The sequence below is a fragment of the Rhineura floridana genome, chromosome 10 (assembly GCF_030035675.1).
Source record: "Rhineura floridana isolate rRhiFlo1 chromosome 10, rRhiFlo1.hap2, whole genome shotgun sequence".
In the NCBI taxonomy this organism is placed as follows: domain Eukaryota; kingdom Metazoa; phylum Chordata; class Lepidosauria; order Squamata; family Rhineuridae; genus Rhineura; species Rhineura floridana.
In genome coordinates, this window is record NC_084489.1 from 37,409,173 (window position 1) to 37,429,396 (window position 20,224).

At 43.6% G+C, this 20,224-nt stretch overlaps 1 protein-coding gene across 19 annotated transcripts in view; it reads right to left on the reverse strand.

Moving 5' to 3' along the window:
• The window catches only part of CREB5 (cAMP responsive element binding protein 5), a 400,244-nt gene extending 383,963 nt beyond the window's left edge, over window positions 1–16,281 (reverse strand). For 6 of the 19 annotated variants that reach the window (XR_009758052.1, XM_061585908.1, XM_061585915.1 and 3 more), the window contains exons 1-2: window positions 15,876–16,035; window positions 14,924–15,019 (exon numbers count right to left, since the gene is read on the reverse strand). Coding sequence is in view for 4 of the 19 variants with exons in the window: in XM_061585908.1 (XP_061441892.1) it covers window positions 14,924–14,926 (3 nt within the window). In the remaining 15 variants the exon portion in view is untranslated. Of the gene's footprint in view, window positions 1–3,460; window positions 3,661–5,532; window positions 5,599–14,923; window positions 15,020–15,875; window positions 16,036–16,135 lie in introns of those variants that run through there. The other 13 variants (XM_061585930.1, XM_061585924.1, XM_061585911.1 and 10 more) reach the window with 6 other exon arrangements.
• Between the last annotated feature and the right edge of the window lie 3,943 nt (window positions 16,282–20,224).

The following is a 20,224-nucleotide window of genomic DNA, read 5'->3' on the forward strand; positions in this document are numbered from 1 at the left end:
GGAGTGTACTTCTGAGTAAACATGTATTGGATCACAGCCTACTTAAAGCTAGTTAGCTTTTTAATGATCCAAAAAAATCTACATGTAAGAAATGTAGTACAAACCCAAAACATAATTCAGCAAAGGATTAGATTCAGCTAAATAGTAAAATGACAGAAAAATTTAACAGCCTTTAGAATCCTGGGTTTAACATGGATTTTAAACAAAGGTAACTACGTAACCAGTTTTATATAGTCAGAGATGTAGACAAAGGTAATGATTAGAACCAAATTTCACTATCTTTCACTGAAGATAATTGTCAGCTTGCTGAACTAAAAGGTTTAACAGCTGTGCATTAATATACTTTGGCAAAAGAATAGAAACGTTGACAGAACTTTAAAACTGTAAAATTTAACTCAGGGCTTATTTGATCTTCCATTGGGAAGATAGTCAGTTGTATAAAACTTCATGTGAACCCAGATTTGGTTTTTACATAAAGGAGAATCACACCAAACACAGGTTCCCAAGTTAAGCCTACATATTATTTTTTCTAGGCAGTTAATTAGACACATTAGATGATTTCCAGAAAAAGTTACTATTTATTTTAAAGAACAATAGACTATTCTAAATTTGCCCAAACCATTAAAATAATTTATTATCAGAGTTCTCTTAATGACAGGCAACCCGGTTCTGGGTTGTGCTGAAATACAAAATATCCCACAAGGTTTGGTTTGATCTTGTATATTTAAGTTGAGGTGTGCAGATTGAATTTCTTTGTCCTTACTGTCAGCATGAATAAGATTTGCTAACATGGAAGGATGGCAAAATAACAAGTGTCTTAAGTCAATTTTAATTGCCCCCCTTCCAGCTAAGGGCCACTTCACATACTATGCAGTGGCTACTACATTTGCCAATGGATATACATGTCCTGACTCCCTGTATACCTCAAACATTTTGAAAGTACACTCTAGCACCATAAGCTTGATGTGAACCACTGTTGACAGCTGTTATAAAATGTTACAAAATTACAATAAAAAGCACTCTTCAGTGGTAGCCATACACATGTGATGACCATCCTCACATGTCTCACACAGCTTGAAATACACACGTGTGAGAACCATACATAGGTTGTACATTATTTTCCACATGAGAGTGGAAATTTTGTAAAGTTGGATTAGGCGCAATGCTATAAAAGGTTGTATTAACCAGGCCAAGAGAGTAAGAGCATTTTTGTAGAGTCTGAAAAAGGCCCTTATGGTAAATATCAGTCTACGCAACATCCAAATGTATGTATACAGTGTCGTCAAGAGTCACAGAAAAGTATAGCTCAACCACTTTATCTTGCTTTTCCTTCTGTTTTAAAGTAAGCTTATTTTTAGATCTCTCTTTCCTCAACCCCATTCCCATTTCAGTTTGAATGACAAAATGGACAACACCAGCTTTTGCTCTTTTAATATAGTTTGCTGTGTAAATGGGTTTGTCTCAGGTCTTTCATATAGATATCTTTATAAATATCAGATATACTTCTAGAGGAACTTTCATTTCCAGACTATCTATACTGCAATCCTAAATAACACTTCAGTTAAATTTATTATCCTTAGGCTGACATATTTCTCTCCACCTCAGTTGCATGCAAATGTCTTTTTAAAAGCAGCCTAATCCGAGTATTCATAGTAATGTGTAACCATTCACACCATATAACAATTTATTTTTTCTAATGCAACCAAATGTATGAGCTCCCTAATTCCAGTGCAGTCAATATCTATAAATGGAAGTACTCACCAATATCATACAACCTTAGAAAAGTATAATGAGCAATATATATTAATTCTCCACAAAACATATGGATGATAGCACAGACAACATAAGAAAAGAGCAGACAATCAAGGGGGGGGGAGGAAGTTGCTGCCTTCAACCCGCAAATCAACTTCTTCCTAGTGACAATGTTGTTTTCTTTCTCAACAACTTTCTCCGTTTGATTCTATGATTTTGACTGTAAGACTATCAGAGTTGTAACTGCTTGATCAACCAGATGAAAGCAGATCTCCTACTCCAAGTCACTACTTTAATCAAGTAGTCAGGTTGGAGTGTTTGCCACCCACCACCTGCTCTCATTCCCTCTATTTCTTGAAGCAGTGAGATTAATTTTTCCATGTGCCTTTAACTCTCTTGGAAAATGTGACTAAAAATGTAATGAACTGCCTGTCCTTTAACCCGAGACAGAATCAACTTTGTTGTAAATATTAAAGGACACCCAGCAAGCTGCTGCATGCTAAGTTAACTCATAATCCAGTGCTATACATCTCTAGCACTGTACTGCAACATCTAGTTAACTGGCAACAGGTCTTTCAGGCTACATTTGAGTGGATACCTTAATACTTTGACTTGGGAATGTTTAGTTTCTTTCAAGATCCCAATTGTTTCTTTATATGAAAAAAATATCATGACCAGGATAATCTGTGTCCTGTGGATATGGGAAAATCTGGGTTATAATAGCCCGGTGGACTTCTGCATCAAACTTTGATTTACAAGATAAAAGCAACTTTTAAATTAAAGTGCATTTCTGTGAACAGAGCTTATTATTCCAAAGACAGGAATGATTTCCCTAGAAAGTTGTCTCTGTGTGCCTGCCTATTATCTTTGATTTCCCCCTTCCACTAATGAGCATTTATCTAAAAGAGCCTCTTAATCCTCTGATGTGTGCTTCTGGTCAGAGGTAACAGTTTGAATAAAACCACTAATCACTTATCGCTGATCATTAATCACACTTCTCTCTGGGGCTTTGCAACCTGCATGGGGATAAAAAAGTCCCAAAGAAGGAGATCAACACACACACCCCTTTTAGCTGTTTGCTAAAAAAAATTATCTGAAGCCTAAAAGTAATAGATGCCAAAAACCTAGCAAATTCCACCCTCAATTGCACCACAGCACAAGCACAATTGTAGTTGTGTCAAAAAGAATCTGAAGTCATATAAATACAGATTGTGTGTGTGTGTGTGTGTGTGTGTGCGCGCGTGCATGTGTGCACAAGATCTGGATTGAAATTGCCAATCAGACCTAGTTTATATTAACTGTTTCTCCATGGCAATTTCTTCTTTAAAAAAGTTTTCTTGGGAGTTAGTTGAGGGTGACACACCAGACTCAATATACTTCAATTCCAAAACTCTCTCAGGTCTAGTAACAGCCAAGGGCAATCTCTTTAGGATCCAGTGGTAAGACTGCAACTGGAACCACCCTGGGACGGGTTTGCAAATAAAAACCTAGGGGAAATCGATACAACTTTTCCAAGCAAGATGTAATCGGGATCAGAATGATATTGCTTAACCATTGTGTGAACAGTTTGATAGCCAAGAAATCCAACTCTCCCTTCCCAATCCCTCTTTTTCCTCATCCAAACTACGTATTGGACCCAATACATGTAAGAAAAGTCTCCTCACGCCCCTTGATTGTGGGGATTTAAAGAGACAGGCGAGCTACTTACCTACTCTCCCGGTTAAAGGGATTGGGTGCGTTGGTGGGCGGGATAAATCTCTTTCTATCTTTGGTGCTGTGAAGTTTCCCTAGGACGATCGCTCAGCATGGGCCGGGCGCAAACACTGCATAAGGCCAGTTTAGCTGGCAAGGTATTCCCCCTTACGCTCTTCTCATTCTAGAAGGGCAAAACTGAGGCCAGGGACGAGCCTGGGGGAGAGAGAGAGGCAACCCACCGGTGAGGATATAAAGAGTCTGGGAAATGCGAGTGGGATGCTTAGCTGTCGACCTGAAGCCAGGTAGCAGGGCTTTATCGGCATTCCGGATCCCCGTCCCAAACAGCCCCCCACATCGGAGTTTCTTAATCACACACTTACTAGCCTGCAGCATGACGTAATGGCCCAGGATCCAGGCTCTGACTCCCAGTGATAATGTCAGATAGGGCGGGGGCGACACGGTATGTGTGTGTGGGGGACCTAGAGATGCAACCACCTAACAACCAAATATACACATACACCGACTCCCAGGCTTTTAAATCCACAGGGAACCATGTGGGGACTGGAGATGGGCTAGTGTTGTGGAGAGAGGAGGGCGCAGAGCGGAAAGATGGATTGGCTTCTGGCTCTTCCCTCTCCCTCGAACCCCGCAAGGCAATATGATGCAGCGAGCAAGAAACTGCCCTCGGTAGCTTATGGTTCGCGAATGTGGCCTCTCTAAGCGCAGTTCAAAAGTTTTCGCGCTGGAGATCTGAAGCCAGCGAGAGAGCGACAGGGGACGAGGCGAGGAAGGGCTGCGGGTCGCTAGGGATAGCGAGCGCCAGAGCGCTGTCATTCCACCAAACAAGGAAGATATTACGCTGGGCTACTAGGGCAGCAGCGGGGGTGGGGTGAGGGGCAACGAGCCTGCTCCCGCTCTCTCTCAACAGATCCGCCACAAGAAGAGCTTCACCCACCTCAAGGAGGTGGCAACTTGTTGGCAACGAGATGTACCTATCTGGTTTTCTGCGGATAAGAGGAGACCTCAGCATGAGTCGTCTCAACTCAGGGAGACATTTGTTTCAAAGAAACAGAGCAGGGGCTGATTGCCTCCCACTCGAGACCTTTAAAAAAAAAACCCAGGAGAACGTAGGTGTGGGGTGTTTCTGAGAGTGTAGAAAGTGCACCGCTCTCAACATCTGACTGAGCACTTCACAGCTAACCCACTACAAATCTGGGATTCGCGGGCAAGGCTTCCTCAAGCCGCAGAAGCCCCAAAAATGCTGGAGGGGGTGACTTTGACCACAGGTCGGGTGGATCTCAGTGACGGGTGGGGTGGGACACACGCGCGGCCACCTCCTGACAGCAAGCGGACGGCTTTTTTCGCTACCTCTTTGGCTCACAGGCACAACCGCTTCCAAACTTTCACACATTTCTTTCCCGTGCCTCTCAGCAGGAAAGGGATCGCAAAGGTTGCCTCGGTCGCTTCTTCGCTGTTTGTATTTCAAAGTTCCCCATTTTCACTCTCTACACTGCAGTCACGTTATCTCGCCCCCCGCCCGCAATAAATAAATAAATCCCAATTAAGGTCACTTAGCGACAAGCGAATGTCACTGCGCGGGGCAAAGGAACCGAAGCACGAAGTCGCCCGCATCCCCAGTGTTACATCTTCCTGGTTCGATTTTCACGCTTTCAACCTCGTCGCTGGCTCCCGATCGCCAGCTTGAAACGAGACCGGCTCATTCTCCAAGTGAAACTTCTAACCAAACAATCATCAACTTGTAGGGAACCGGGCAAAATCCCAGACATAACAGCAAAACAAAACAGAAAGAAAGACACCTCGTTTGCAAACATTTCGCAGTTTTGACTCGATCGCCTTTTCTCGTTCCACTTTGTGTGTTCTCCCCCCCACCCCTGCCACTGTGTTGATTTCATACACACGCGCGCGCGTGCGTTAGGGCAAGAAAAAAAATAAGAAAACATCAGAATTCTCTGCAAGCGAGAACTTTAAAGGGGGCTCGACAAGGCGAGTTTAACAATGCAGCGCAAAGTTGAATTTGGGAAAAGAAAAGAAAAGAAAGGCAGTTCGATATATTTAGGGACTTACCCAACATGTGTAAGAAGGGAAAGGACCAGCAGCTTGGGTGAAGGAACCACGTTGGACTGAGAGAAGGTTACAATACGTTCTATTTAGAGAAGCATTACATCACCCTCCGTGACGTCACGTGGGATTCCTGAACTTCTAAATCATTGCGGTCCCTGCTCTAGTGAGAGAGCGGAGCGGCGGGCGGAGCCGGGAGAGGCGTGTTCTGGGCGAGCTCCGCCCCCGCCCGCCTCTCCTCCAGCCATTCACAACGCACGGAGGAGGACTGTGTAATGCGAAAGCGGCACAAGCAACAGCTTGCCGCGCCGGGGATGACAGGACGCTGCCATTAGTTCTGTGAGTCAGCTTGGAAAAAATATCCAGCTAGATGGATTTGGGAGAAGGAAGCGACTCATGGAGATAAGCCCCCCCACGCCCCTGGGGAGGGCTGGATAACTCTAAGGGAGCCAGGCCAGCGTCCCCAATTCAGTCGTCGGAGACGGCACAAGAATGCCTTCGTACAACTGCGCTGATTCACACATGCATTTTTGAAACGGTGTCTCAAGGACTTAATTTTAGCTAAGGTTCGTCCCCAGAGCTCTCCAACTCTAGGGCTCAGTCACAGAACAGGAGAAAGCGAGCATCTGACCATGTACACAGTGCATTCCCCACTACCACAGCACATATGAGCATATTTTTAAAATAACAGTCATGCTGCTTGTTGTCTCAGCAGCTCTTGGTGAAACCTGAATTCTGTTTTACAACCGGCAGAATCTTGGTACACCTGGGAGAAGCCCCCTTCAGTGTACTTCTAAGTACACTTAGGATTGCACTTAACTCTTCAGTCCTGCACATTAGTTCACTGGTTGTTACTCCCAAGGAAAAATGAATTAGGTTGCACCCTAAGTCTGTGTCACTGTTTTGCATTCTGTTTTGCTACAAACTGCAGACTTTGTGGAGCTCCATCACACTTATTATATCTCCCTTACCCTTTCCAAATGTGTTGCTTGTTGCTTTACATCCAACCTGAACGAGAGTTTTGCAGAACTCAAAAGCTTGCTGTCTGCTTTGTGATATTAAAAGCCCTAATGAAGTTATAATCCTACTGTTACTTTTGGATTTTTGCCCCTCATTTTCCTATGGGTACCGTATCTGAGGCCTGATTGACACAAGCAGCCATACAGGACACACAATTTTGATCATTACTTTATCATTCCTTCTTTTTCAGATAGCTAAGATTGGTCAGACCAATTTAACCTCAGTGGCAACTGATATACAGAACTGGGCATCATGGGGCTCGTTGTCAGTTGCTGCCTAGGAGAAGCCCTATGGGCTGTCTCCTGTGTAGATTTATTTATTTATTTATTATTTGATTTATATCCCACCCTTCCTCCTGGCAGCTGGGAGCCTAGTCCTTCACTTGCTTTCCCATGAAAAGGCCTCCCCTCCCCCTTATGGAATAGGAAGCAGTAGAGGTGAAGTATAAGCCCCAGTTCAAGGTGGGCTAGTTCCAAGAGAGGATGTACATTGCTGCCCTGGGCTCCTATTGGGAGAAAGGGCAGGGTATAAATCTAACAAATAAATAATAAATACATGCCTTATCTTTAACTGGAAAGGATCTGTCACACTATTAAACATCCCCTTCTCAAATACTTGCTGCATCTCTGAAATTGGCTGTGCTTTCTCCCAGCAAGCTTCAATCAATCCCCACCCTATAAAAAGGCAGTTGGATCTGGGAAATGAGAGTGCCAAACCCAGGTCAGCTGTGGTCTTAGTATGTGGCTTGGGCAAGTCTCTTTCCACACTCATTTACTTATCAGTGAAGTTTGGAACAATGACCTACCTAAAAATAATGGGAGTTGGAGTCCAACAACTTCCAGAAGACCACAGGTTAGCCACCCCTGCTTTCATCAGAGAATATGTGGGAAAGAAGAGGGAAGCTATATGGTTAGCAACTGTAGACCCTGAGCCAAATCCAGCCCCATCATGGGGATACAACCTGGCCTTCTTAGTTGCTAATCAGGAGGCAAAAGATATGGTGCTGTCACAAACAGAATTTGTAACACACTACTTTAAGGATGGTGAGGGACAGGCTAAAACCCAGATCCTGCAGCTATTATGCCATTATCCAAGTAGTCCTCCAAAAAAACTGAACTGAGCTGCTTATTAGTACTCTGTGATCTGTTCTTGGTTTGCCAGCTATCGTTTCTGATGAACGAGTCCTGCCTTTGTTGCTTTTCCCTTATGAGCTTGTGAACATTTAGTAACCCCTTCCCATTTGAACTATGCTTGCATGTCCCATCTCCCTGCCAGTACTTTATTGCCAAATTCAACTGCCAGTTGCAACACACCACGGACAGATACAAGCCCCAACAAGAGAACAGAGAACATATATCAAGAGACACAGTTGGCGCTACTCCATACTGTCCCCAACACTGCAGAACAGTGAGTATTCAGGGGCACAATTAAGAACTTTGATGAAAGGCCACCTGCCACAAAGGGAGTGTTTGCACAAACGACTGCCCTGGGTAACCACAAAGTAGGAAGGGCCTATGAAATAACGCTGGTCTTCTCTCAAAATCCTTATAGGGTGCTCTGCAGTGAGACTTCACATACAAGCACCCATCAAGAATATTGCGATGGTAAAACAAGGTGGATGTGGAGGGGGAATGATCACCAGGCTAAGGAGAATATTGAAGGCCAGGCTTAGGGGTGGGCAAGCTGGGGGGTTGACGGGTGCCTAGCTGAGCTCAGTGACTGTGTTTTTTTTAAATGTACTGTCTGCATGGAACTAGAGCGCAAAAAGCAAGTATCTGTAGCCTTTTTTATTTTTCAAGGCTCTACGGGTTGTTTGGGTAGTAACTACAAAAATGAACTTACTTCAAATAAAGTACGTTTCTCAATTTCCACTTTGATGTCGTTTGTGCTAGGTAAAAATCAGTGGAACACAGTTTTACTCTAAGGCAACATTACCAAGCACTCAACATTTCAAAAATGATGAAAAAGAAACACAGAATAATAGAATTGGAAGGGGCCAATAAAGCCATCGAGTCCAACCCCCTGCTCAATCCAGGAATACAACTGAAAGCATACCCTACAGGTGGCTAACCAGCAGCCTCTTGAATGCCTTCAGTGTTGGAGAGCCCACCACCTCCCCTAGGTAATTGGTTTCACTGTTGTACCACTAACAGTTAGGAAGTTTTTTCTGATGTTCAGTCTAAACATGGCTTCCTGTAAGTTGAGCCCATTATTTCATGTGCTGCACTCTGGGATGATCCTGGCTCTCTTCTGTGTGGCAATCTTTCAAGGACTTGAAGAGTGCTATCATATCTCCCCTCAGTCTTCTCTTCTCAAGGCTAAACATGCCCAGTTCTTCCAGTCTCCCCTTATAGGGCTTTGTTTCCAGTCCCCTGATCATCCTCTTGCCCTCCTCTGAAGCTGTTCAGTTTGTCTGCATCCTTCTTAAAATGCCGTGTCTAGAACTGGACACAGTGCCCAGAACTGGACACAGTGCCCAGAACTGGACACAGTGCCCAGAACTAGACACAGTGCCCAGAACTAGACACAGTGCCCAGAACTAGACACAGTGCCCAGAACTAGACACAGTGCCCAGAACTAGACACAGTGCCCAACATGAGGCCTAACCAGTACCAAATAGAGGGGAACTAGTACTTCACACGATTGGGAAACTAGACTTCTGTTAATGCAGCCTAAAATAGCATTTGCCTTTTTTACAGTTACATTGCACTGTTGGCTCATATTCAGCTTGTGATCAACAATCCCAAGATCCTTCTTGCATGTAGTACTGCTGAGCCAAGTATCCCCCATCTTATAACTGTGCATTTGGTTTCTTTTTCCTAGCTGTAGAACTTTACACTTATCCTACACCCTGTTAAATTTCATTCTGTTGTTTTCAGCCCAATGCTCCAGCCAATCAAGATCCCTTTGAATTTTGTTTCTGTCTTCCAGAGTATTAACTATACTTCCCAATTTTGTATCATCTACAAATTTGATAAGCATTCCCTGCACCTCCTCATCCAAATAATAAAAAATGTTGAAGAGCACTGGGCCCAGGACCGAGCCCTGTGGTACCCCACTCATTACCTCCCCCCAGTTTGAGCACTCTTTGAGTATGATTCTGTAGTCATTATATAAATGATAATAACACAAAGCTATGATAAAACAAACCACTCCAGCACCATGCACAAGTGCCCAGTGATTCAGCATTTCCTATGTGGGCTTTCCTCTTATTTACTCCTTTTGGTTCCTGACCTTTTCAGAAGTACAAAGCAGCATAGGAGGCTGTCTTATACAGAGTCAGCCTATCAACCCATTTAGCTTAGTATTGTCTTCACCGAATGGCAGCAGCCCATACCTTTCACATGATGATGAATAGTCGTCACCTTCCACATATGTATCTCAAGGTGATGTACAAAATCGGCCTAGGAAGGTAAGAGGTGCAGCAGTGATAGGGAAAATGGCAGCTGTTGCTTTGTTTCCTGCAATGCGGTTTCCAGAGGCAGGAGACTACTGCACAAACTATTGGTTAGCAATCTTCATGTTTCTATGTGGCTCTCAGAAATCAATCCACCATGGTGAAGTTACAAGAAAGAAAACTCACCACAACCTAATGCAGGGATGGGTAACCTGTGCCTCTCCCAATTTTATTAAACGATCACTCCCATCGTCCTTGACCATTACCTATGCTGGCTACGGCTAATGGGAGTTGGAGCCCATCAATACCTGGAGAGGTACAGGTTCTAACTCATCCTAACTTGTATGATTGTGGCTACATTATGGCAGCCCAAGTGTACTGTCTGACCACCATACAGCAAGACCCGTTTGTGTATGTTAGCCTGTCTGTGTATGTTACAGGCTTCTTCAATTCACTAGGCCACAACTGTGGCATTATAATTAAAATCATAAAATAACTTTCACAAATGTATCCAACTCTCAGTCAAAAAGAATAAGCTGTTTGAATTTGAAACTCACTCAGATTTTTGATTGGGATGAGGCAAACTGAGGGTACTTTTTGTGAGTAATGCTAATAAGAGCTGTTTCAGCAAGCATCCAAAACCTTAGTCATCCCAGTAAAATATATGATGAAGTGGAAACTAAAGGTATTGCAATAATTAAAGTAGCTGTGTATGTCATATAGGTTCATTTCAAGTAAAAACCCTATTGATGTCACAAAATTAATAATAAGTTCTCAGCTACATTTTACATGACAATTTTAAAGATATAAAATTATTAACCATGTGGTTGCTGCCAGATCTGATTAATATTGTCATCACTTTTAACATTTACAATAATCTCATTGCAAGCACCTTGCTAGAATTTTTTTAAAATCTTTTCTCATAGGCAATAACATTGGAAGTCTGTTAGAACCTCTGCTTCTATGTGTCACAAAACTATCCACACAAAAGAAATAGAAATGTTTAGTTAAGAATGTGTTTTGATCCTCTTTTTTAATGTTAAGATAATCTGCAATTGAATGAAAAATACTGTTGAACGCATCAAGTCTTGTACCGTGGTATTATTATTATTATTATTTATTAGATTTATTAGTCATTCGATACCTGAAGGTCCCCAAGCAACTTACACCATGTTAAAACAAAAACAAATAAAACACATTATAAAAACATAACAACAACAAAACAATAGCAATAGCACCCCCACATAGCCACAGAAAGGTTTGGCAGCATATTAAAACAAATCATCATCTCAATCTATCAAATGCCTGGGAGAAAAGGTACGTCTCTACCTGATGCCGAAAAGACGTCAATGAAGGTGCTAGGCAGACCTCACTACAGAGCATATTCCACAGATAGGAGCTACACAGGTATGATGAGGTAATCATGTAGGACACAATTAGAACATTGCTGACCACAGCAAGCATGGAAAAAATGGTTGAGAAGACCTATAGTGGAGGCTGCATCTTCTCTTGATGCCTTGGAGCATTTAAAATTAAATGTAGAGGCACCTGCTCCTGAAGGGGAGGACTAGGCAATCATATGCTAGATCTTGTCTTTAAGGAAAATGGCCTTTACATTTATTTGTCCCATCACCGTTCTTTGCCTATCTTGGAAATTTTCCTATTTACCTCCCAAATCAGACTTGAAGGACTTAGTTTTGGATTAATTCTAACTAGAGGTTTTACTGACAAAACATTTATGCTGTCCAAATGGACAGAAAATACCAAAGCAAAGGTATTTATGGTGAGTAGACGTACTGAACAAAGAATTATAGTTACGCAATTGCAGGATTAGAACCCTATCTTATAAAAAAAACCTAAAAATGTACTAAAAAGGGATCCGTTTCATTTTCCTGTTTTCGCCATCAGCCCTCCATATTTAAGTTATAAGTCTTACACCTTATACAATTTCCACCCTATATTTGCAGAGTTGACAGCAAGACAAAGAGGTACCATGACCTTAAGTAGATCACCTGAGAACTTTGTAATGAACATGACATTATGTTGCACATATCTATTGCCAACATCCATAGTTATTTCCAGCAAGTCTAAGTTTCTGTTATGTTTACTTAAGAGCCTCAACCCCTCTCTTTTTCTCCATGTAGAAGTCTATAGGTAGGTTAACAACAGGGGGCAGACTGATTGCATTGTCCCACTATGCCATAAGACTGCAATTCCAGCACTTGTGTAAATGTACTCACAATCCTTATGTTCTCCGAACTGCAAAACAGAAAGTGCACGAGTACCAATAGAAAGAAAAGCTAACATCGGAACCTTTATACTGTCAGCCACTCCCACAGGATCTCTACTATCAGTTCCAGGTTTTGGGGAGGCCTTGGGCATCTTACCCTCACTGTGGCCTCTTTTGACAGGACCTGTGTCCTTCTTAACACTGCCACTGCTATTCATTCACTTGCCCTCTCCCTCTGGACCAATCCCAAACAATTGCCAGGAGGGAAAAGTGGAGTGCTAGTAGAGGATGCTGCTCCATCTCCTCACTTTCGTCATTGCATATATGCCTGAAAAGGGCAGGTGAACAGGCAGTCAGGACTGGCCCTACCACTAGACAGAGTGAGGCAGCTGACTCAACTAGCACATGCTGGGGGTGCAGAGCAGCAGCAAGGTGCTGGAGGACAGAGCTGTATGTGTCATGCAATCTGCCCTGGGTCCCCTAAGATAGCCCACTGTCCTCAAATGCAGTGGAGAATGCTGACCTCTTACCAGTTCTGAGGTAAGATTCAACTGCCAGTTTGGTCAGCTCCTGTATGTAGAATGTGAGGGAGGGATGCTATCTTGTCCTTTGTCTCAGGCAGCAAAATGTCTTGGGCTGGCCCTACAGGAGTGATAGTATAACCTCTATGGATGATTGGTTTGGCCCAGTGGGTAGGGAAATCTCAAGGAAGGGGCTTGTGAGTTTAGTTCAGAAAGAGAGAGAGATGGAGAGCAAATGAGCTGTTAATGCCATGAAGCAAGAATTAGTCTATCACCTCGAATTAGGGCTTTAAGTTTTTTGGGCTATGGGAACCACTGATTTTTGTATTTTGGACTTCTGCAAGCACTGATACCTTGTTGGATGCATGGAACTTTGGAATTTTTGCTGCCCTGGGCTCCTGCTGAGAGGCAGGTAGGGATATAAATCAAATAATAAATAAATAAATAAATATGTACAGTAGGGCCCCACTCATATGGCGGGTTATGTTCCGGACCCCTGCCGAAAAGCGAAAACTGGAAAAGCAGAACTCATTGAATAGAATGGAGTGCGATGCTCGAAAACCGCCGTAAAAGCGGAACAAGAGCCATATGAGTGGGGCTTTAGACTAATTGCGTCTAATGGAGACTGCCGCACTAGCAAAGTGCCGTAAAGCGAAGCGCCGTAAAGCAGGGCCCTACTGTACGTGCATTATATTTCATTTGGATATATTGTATTGTTGTGCTATTTTTACTGAGTCAAACACAAATCTTTACAAAATTGTAACTGTGCTTGCATTATTCATTTCTAAGACAGCCATAGAACCTGAGAGATTGGTCAATAGCATGGAGGAGGAGGAGGAATAAGAACCTGTAAAGGGCCTAACATCAGTCTCTCAGCTGGGACATGGGCATTGGCAGGTGCCCATCAGTGCCAACCCCTGATGCCAGCCCTGGTCACAATGATGCTTGCTTATGACACCCCACATTTATCATAAATGGGAGATAATAATTAGCATCTGGCAAAGGCTTAAATGCAGTAATAATTACACAAATGTAAGGCCTTTGTTAACAGAGGAGTGGAGCCAGACTTTTAGCCCCATTCTGACATCATTCCTCATTTTTGTGGAAACCATGTATTGCACAGTTATTTCTATATTGAAATTCCAACAAGCACCTGTAAGGCTCTGCACAATCAGGGCACCTGTACAACTAGGTGTCTCAACAGTGTGCAGCCCCTACTTGCAAACAGAGACTCACATATCAGAATTCCACTGCTGCAGAAAGGAATAGTGGTGTTGTTAACAGGGCCAAAAGCATAGCCCCACTCCATTAACACAGCAAGGACCTCCATGCAAGTAATGCATGAATCCGGCTGCTGACATTACCAAGTCCATATTTCCTTCTGCACAAAAAGCAAAAGCCTGCTTAAACAAAGAGCCCCAGCACAGACCTCTCAGAGTCCGGAAGGGCACAACTGACACCTACAGCCAGAAGTAGCAAAGTCCCCTCAGACAGAGGTTCAAATTTCCTGGCAGCCCATACAAAGGCGGCAGTAGCAACTCCACACAAGCCACTTGAAAGGAAATGACCGATTATCGCTCCAGTTGCAAGAGACAGCTGTCTCCGTAGCCAAGCAGTTAGCAGGCCAGCGCACTGAACTTTAGAGACTTTTTCTCCAATTTGCTATCAGGAGAAAACAGCTGAAAAAAATCACAACTCTCTCACTCTTTTAGACTATATCAGTTCTTACAACGTAGAGAACTAAGAGGTTGCCAGTCTTTTGTTTCTGTGGAGTCCCTGTGTCTTTGAAAGCTTCCCAGCAGACAGAAAAGCAACAGGTGCAGTTACCTCCATGCTGGACACACCTGTTCCATTCTTGTCTATCATGAGAACTTCTAAGAGGCTCAAGAGGAAAACAGAGGGAACCCCCCCCCCATGCAAACAGCTGCTTTCTCATTGGTCACTGCTGCAGACCTCACTTGTGGTCTGCATGGCACTGGACAGTGATGGCTGGGAGAACCTCCTTGCTTCTCTTAGTATTGAATGATGGCTGGGCTGCTTGTAGACAAGCTATAAAAGACATGGAGCTAGAAATGAATAATGGAGAGCAGCTGCAAAGAGACTGAACCTGTGACAGGGGGCTTATTTGGGGTTTGCATATTTATGTTTGTTTTATTCAATTTATGATTCACCTAACAACAAGTATTTTTAGGCAACTTGCACAATAACATAGACAAAATTAAAACTTACCATACTGCAACTCAAAAAAACTTAACTCATCAGTTAGACCAATCCAACCATAACATCCAACACAGACAGATCGAGCTCCAAACTCCAGCAACCAATCTAACAAAAAATCGTTTTGGTTACAAAAGCTAAAAACCAGCCAAACTGCCATTATTCAGCAGAGACTAAAATAAAATAATATCAGTGAGATTAAAGAATGTCAAAAGATGTTCAAAGGCTTGGGTCTGGTGCTATTAAAAAAAAGCACCAAGCAAGTCTCTAGGGCACATGTGGGGGAACCTTTGGCCCTCCTGATGTTGCTGAACTACAACTCTCATCATCTCTGGCCATTGACCTGGTTGCTGGGGCTGATGGGAGGGCCATCAGGAGGACCAAAGGTTCCCCTCACCTGCTCTAGGGAAAGCACTCCACAGAATGGGGCAGTGCTGAAAAGGCCCTTTCCCTCATTGGCACCACCTGAAATTCATTTGAGGAGCACTTGGAGAAAAGTCTCTGTCAATGACTGCAGAGGACAGGTAGGCACATATTGGAAACAGAACTATTCCTTTAGGTATTGAGATCCCAAGCCTTGCAAGAGCTTTTTTAGGTCTAAACCAGCACCCTCAATTGAGCATGGAAACAAACTGGGTTGGTAAAGATGTGTCTGAAAAATGCTGCTGCTATGCGGCCCGGCACAGCAGTTAGCCAGCTTGGGCCCTGGACAAGGACCCCAGTAGGTGAGAAGGGCCCTCACCAGTACTGCTTCACCACCTTCCTTGCTAGGCCCCTGGGTGACTGTTTTAGCATTGGGCAGGTGGGCCCAAATGGCTCCCATCCGCAGCAGTTGCATTAGGGGTGTATGTGTGTGTGTTTGGAGTGGAGGTCCATCAGCAGTACTGTGCTGAGGGCCCCCTGAAGTTTGGCATTATCTCCCACCTAGTTGCTCTTTCATTCCATATACCCCAGTCCTACTCACCCATTAGTAATTCCCCATCATCAATTTGGGGAGCGAATGTTGTCATGTATCCACCATAGAGTGTATTGAAACTCTGGCTGCAGACACACCAATTGCTTCAAAAGCAGCCAGATAATTTTCTCTGGCTGTGTTTTGAAACAAATCTCCCCACAGCTAGACATATCTCCCCTCCCACCTACTGATTAAGACCAACCTCAGCAAAGCATTGGGCCATTCACTGTGTCTGCCTGAGCCTACAGCAGAGTTTTCATTGGACTCACCTGAAGTGGCAACAGGATTGATGGCCAATCAGTTCTGAAGTGTGTGTGAAGCTGACTTCAAGGTAAAATACACTTGAGCTGCAACTTCCAAGGTTTTGAAGTAAAAGGGGTGGAGCTTGCCTGGCATTGTATGTCCCCTTATTCAGAAAACAGAGGTGGAGATGTATTGAAGCCAGCACAACTGCAAGTATGTGCCTACCCTCTGTCTCTGATTACTGTTTGTTATGGGGCCATGTGCCCAGGCTTTAATCCTGCAAAGAATGCATAATGAGTATTTGGCCAATAGTACCACAAAGCAGTGTGGAGTACTTGTGGTTCACTTATAAAGGGGAACCTTTCCAAGTACATGGTAAATGTCATTTAGATTTGGGAGTTGTGTCCAACAGCCCCTCCCCCAAATCCATACTTATGAAGTGCACCATGTGTAGGAGTCCATACTGCAACAATCTGTTGAATAAGGAAGAGTTGCTTGGTCACTAAATAGTCTACCCACATTGCAGAGGGAGGTGGAAATCCTCTGTTACCACCATAGGACCCTGGTGCGTTTGGCACACTTTGGGGTGCTTAGGAGGAAGAGTTGAATGGACACCCCCTCTCTGATTGACACCTCATCTTGCTCATCTTTGCACAGTATATTATCCTTGCAGCTTTTGTTCCAGGAGTACAGTTGAGGTTGTCATGAACCTGTAATGGTCATGAGTTATTAAAAATCTAATAGCAATACTTTGGCTCCAGTAAGGGACTCTGGGAGACGGTTACAGTTGGAAAAGACAAGCCTTTGCCAATCTGCAAATCTGAGTTTCACTTCCCAGCTGAAGATGGTTAGAGAAGCCTTAACAAGCTGCACCTGTTTATCTTTGCTGATTAGCAAGTGCCTGGTACCCAAGGTCATCCTTGGCCTGTACAGTTGGAAAACACAGTTGGGAGGGGGGCCTGAAGGCACGAAAATGTGAGAAACATCGAAAAGAAAGTTACATCAGCCAATTCCTGATTGGTCAATTCATCTTGGACCGTTAGGATCCTTTTCCCTTAAGTATAGGGCTAGAGACCCATAGCCTTTGTTCTCTGTTCTCTGCCTATGCTGACTGGCACCAGAGTTCCAAACCTTTCTGCGTTATGGTTCCAGGGGTTGCTTATGGGAAGGTAACCTATGTCTGGTTCTATTGCTTTATGTTGAACATCCATCTCTCTTAGGAGGGGTGCCACGCAACCAACTACCTCGTGTGTAAGTAGTTAGGTGAGTTTAGTTTGTTATTTTCTTGTTGTGTGTATGAATTCTCTTGTAAGAACCTAAACCCCTGTTTGGGTGTATGGTCTTAAAGGATTACTTGCTGCTATATGTTATGTGCACTTATATATCTTAATAAAGCTACTTCTATTTAACCTGGTGTGTTCATTGAGAGAAAGGGTGGTTCTGGATTCAGTACCTTGACCAATCTCAGTCATTAACTACCAAAGAGGGTTGAGAAGTTAAAGGCTTAGATTTTAAGTGTTAAACCAGAGGTGCCTGGCAAGGAGTGTAACTGTGACTCTTGCCTTTTAGGACCTTGGTTTTATATATCCTCTGGGCTCAGAGATCCCCTGGCTCTGAGTAGACCAGTATACAGGGGTGGTGGCAGCCTACCTTCTACCTTGCAGGGTTGTTGTGAGCGTACACAGCCTTGGCAAGGGTGAAGTAATAGCTTTTTGGTTCCAGTCTCATTTCCCTAAGGGTGGGGGTTTGAGTCTGATGCATGAACCCAGTACCTTGGGGGTCTGGGGGGCATGACAGAGGTTCTTAGTGGACATTTGTATTTATAGTCCAGAAACAGTGCCTCTAATAGTTTTGAGAGACATTTTATCTCTGTACCCTTCTACTTCATTCTTGCCCTTGACTGCTTATTGTTTTGTGCAAAATTATTTATTTATTTATAAATATATTTGTACACTGATATTTCATCTTTTTTTAAAAAAAAATCAAAGTGGTTTACAACAAAATTTTTTAAAAAACATACAGTAAAAACTAAGGTCAGCTATTGCAAAAAGACATCTTCTTAACTGCCCGCATAAGCCTGTTGAAACAGAAGGGTTTTCAGCAGGCATTTAAAAGTTAAAACAGAAGGCACCTGGTGAATCTCTGTTGGCAGAGCATTCCAAAGAACTGGGCCAATGACACTGAAGGTTCAGTTTCGTGTTGATGTTAAATGAGCCTCGCCAACTCGGGAGATGATCACGCCACTCCTGATGATGATCTCAGTGATTGATCAAAATGCTCCGTTTATGCAGTAGACATGTAACCCATGTGATCTGAGTTGTTTTCTCTTGCTGGAACTTATATACTGGGGCTGTGCTTGGCTGCTACATTAATCAGACTCTTATCCTTCAGTGCAGTGGGGTGGGCAGAAGAGGTGCAGACAGTAATCTGGGGCACCTTCATAAACTCAAATGGGTATTATGATAACTATTTCAAAGGTTTAATGTGCCGCCATCACAAATCACAGAGGTGAGGCATTAGTGAGCATAGGCTTCTGAGCCCAGCTCTATCTACCCTGTCCAATTCCACTTGATTTTACCCTTGTGCTAGTGGTGTCCCACCAACATGAGGGCTAAACCCTCGTGGACTGTCATGGGCACAGTACTGAGGAATGTTTACTAAACTGGAGAATTCTACTGGTCCAATATTGCAGGCAGACCTACACCATCCAGAAAATGTAATTAGAAGATAGGAGTATCCTGTTAATTATGTTTTGCATTGTTTGCTCTTTTACAAGATTGAACTAGAATATGAAGAGGGCAACTTGTCAGGTTTACGTAAAGCACAGTGCCGCAATGGATAGATCCTCTTGAAAATAAAGAGATTCCGAGACAAACGGCAGAGCACAAACTCGAGTCAGTTTGGTCACCAAACCATGAAGGTGAGAATGAGACTTGGAGGTAAATGGCTTTTGTCAATCTCCATGTTTAGGGAACATAGCCTGACTTCTGAGATACTTAAAGCCAAGAAGACCTGTTGTATGCAAGAGTAGCGGGGAATTAGTCAGACTAATGGAGAAAGAAACAGGGCTTCAGGAAGGAGTAACTGAGTCACCCAGCAACGGCAGAAGCACAAAGGCATGGGGTTATGGAACAGCCAGCAAAACAAAACTTGGCCAAAACCCAGGGTGGTTTTAACTGCGGATTTTTGACAGGAAAAGTGCAAGGGATTTGATATTGTAACAAGTGGATATCCAAAGCACTTATTTTTGGTCACACACTTAAATGTTTTTATTATTTTAAAGTTCTTAGGCCCTTATTTGAAAACCCTGGAGAGTCACTACCAGTCAGTGTACATGATAGTGAGCTAAATGGACCAGTGGTCTGACTCAGAATCAGGCAGCTTCCTATGTCCACCGTGTTCTCACAGCTCTGTAAGATAACCATCCTCATGTTACAGATGGTGGACTGCGACCGAGAGAAGAGTGACTTTAGTAATCCATTACTGCACTCCTATAAATACCAGTTTGGTGAGCATGACTCGTCCCTATCTCATTTATGATCTCGTTCATTACAAAAAGTGCTTCCCTTATGTAAGCATGTTGATCCTTCTTCAGAAAAGCATCTGCAGAAGAGATGCTTAGTTAAGCTGCATAATGTCTGTTACCTGGGAGTAAGCCCCACTGAATTCAGTAGGACTTATTTCTGCTAACCATGGTTAGGATGGTGCTGTTAGGTTAGTACTAGATCTGGGCAACAGAAAGCAACATCTTCATGGAAGAACAAGCATGAATGAAAAGTGGATTGTCCAGTTTTGTGCTGAGCCATCTAATACATAAATGCACATGATTCAGGAAGGCAGAGCCAGCGGCCAGGTTGGGCCCTAGTCAAGGGCCACAGGGGCCTTTGAGGGGTCCCTCAATAGGGTGGGGGAGGAGTAGTGCTTTTCCCTCATCTGCGCAGGGAGGGAGCTTCCAAGCCACCCACCTGTTTGCTGGCTCCACCTACCTGTCTCTCCTGTCTTTTCCAGCTGCACATACTGCATGCACAGGGGCTGCCGTTAACCAAGATGGCAGCTGAGGTTTCCCTAAGGGGCTGATGTCCCTGCCGCCATCTCAGTTGATGGCAGGGATGAGT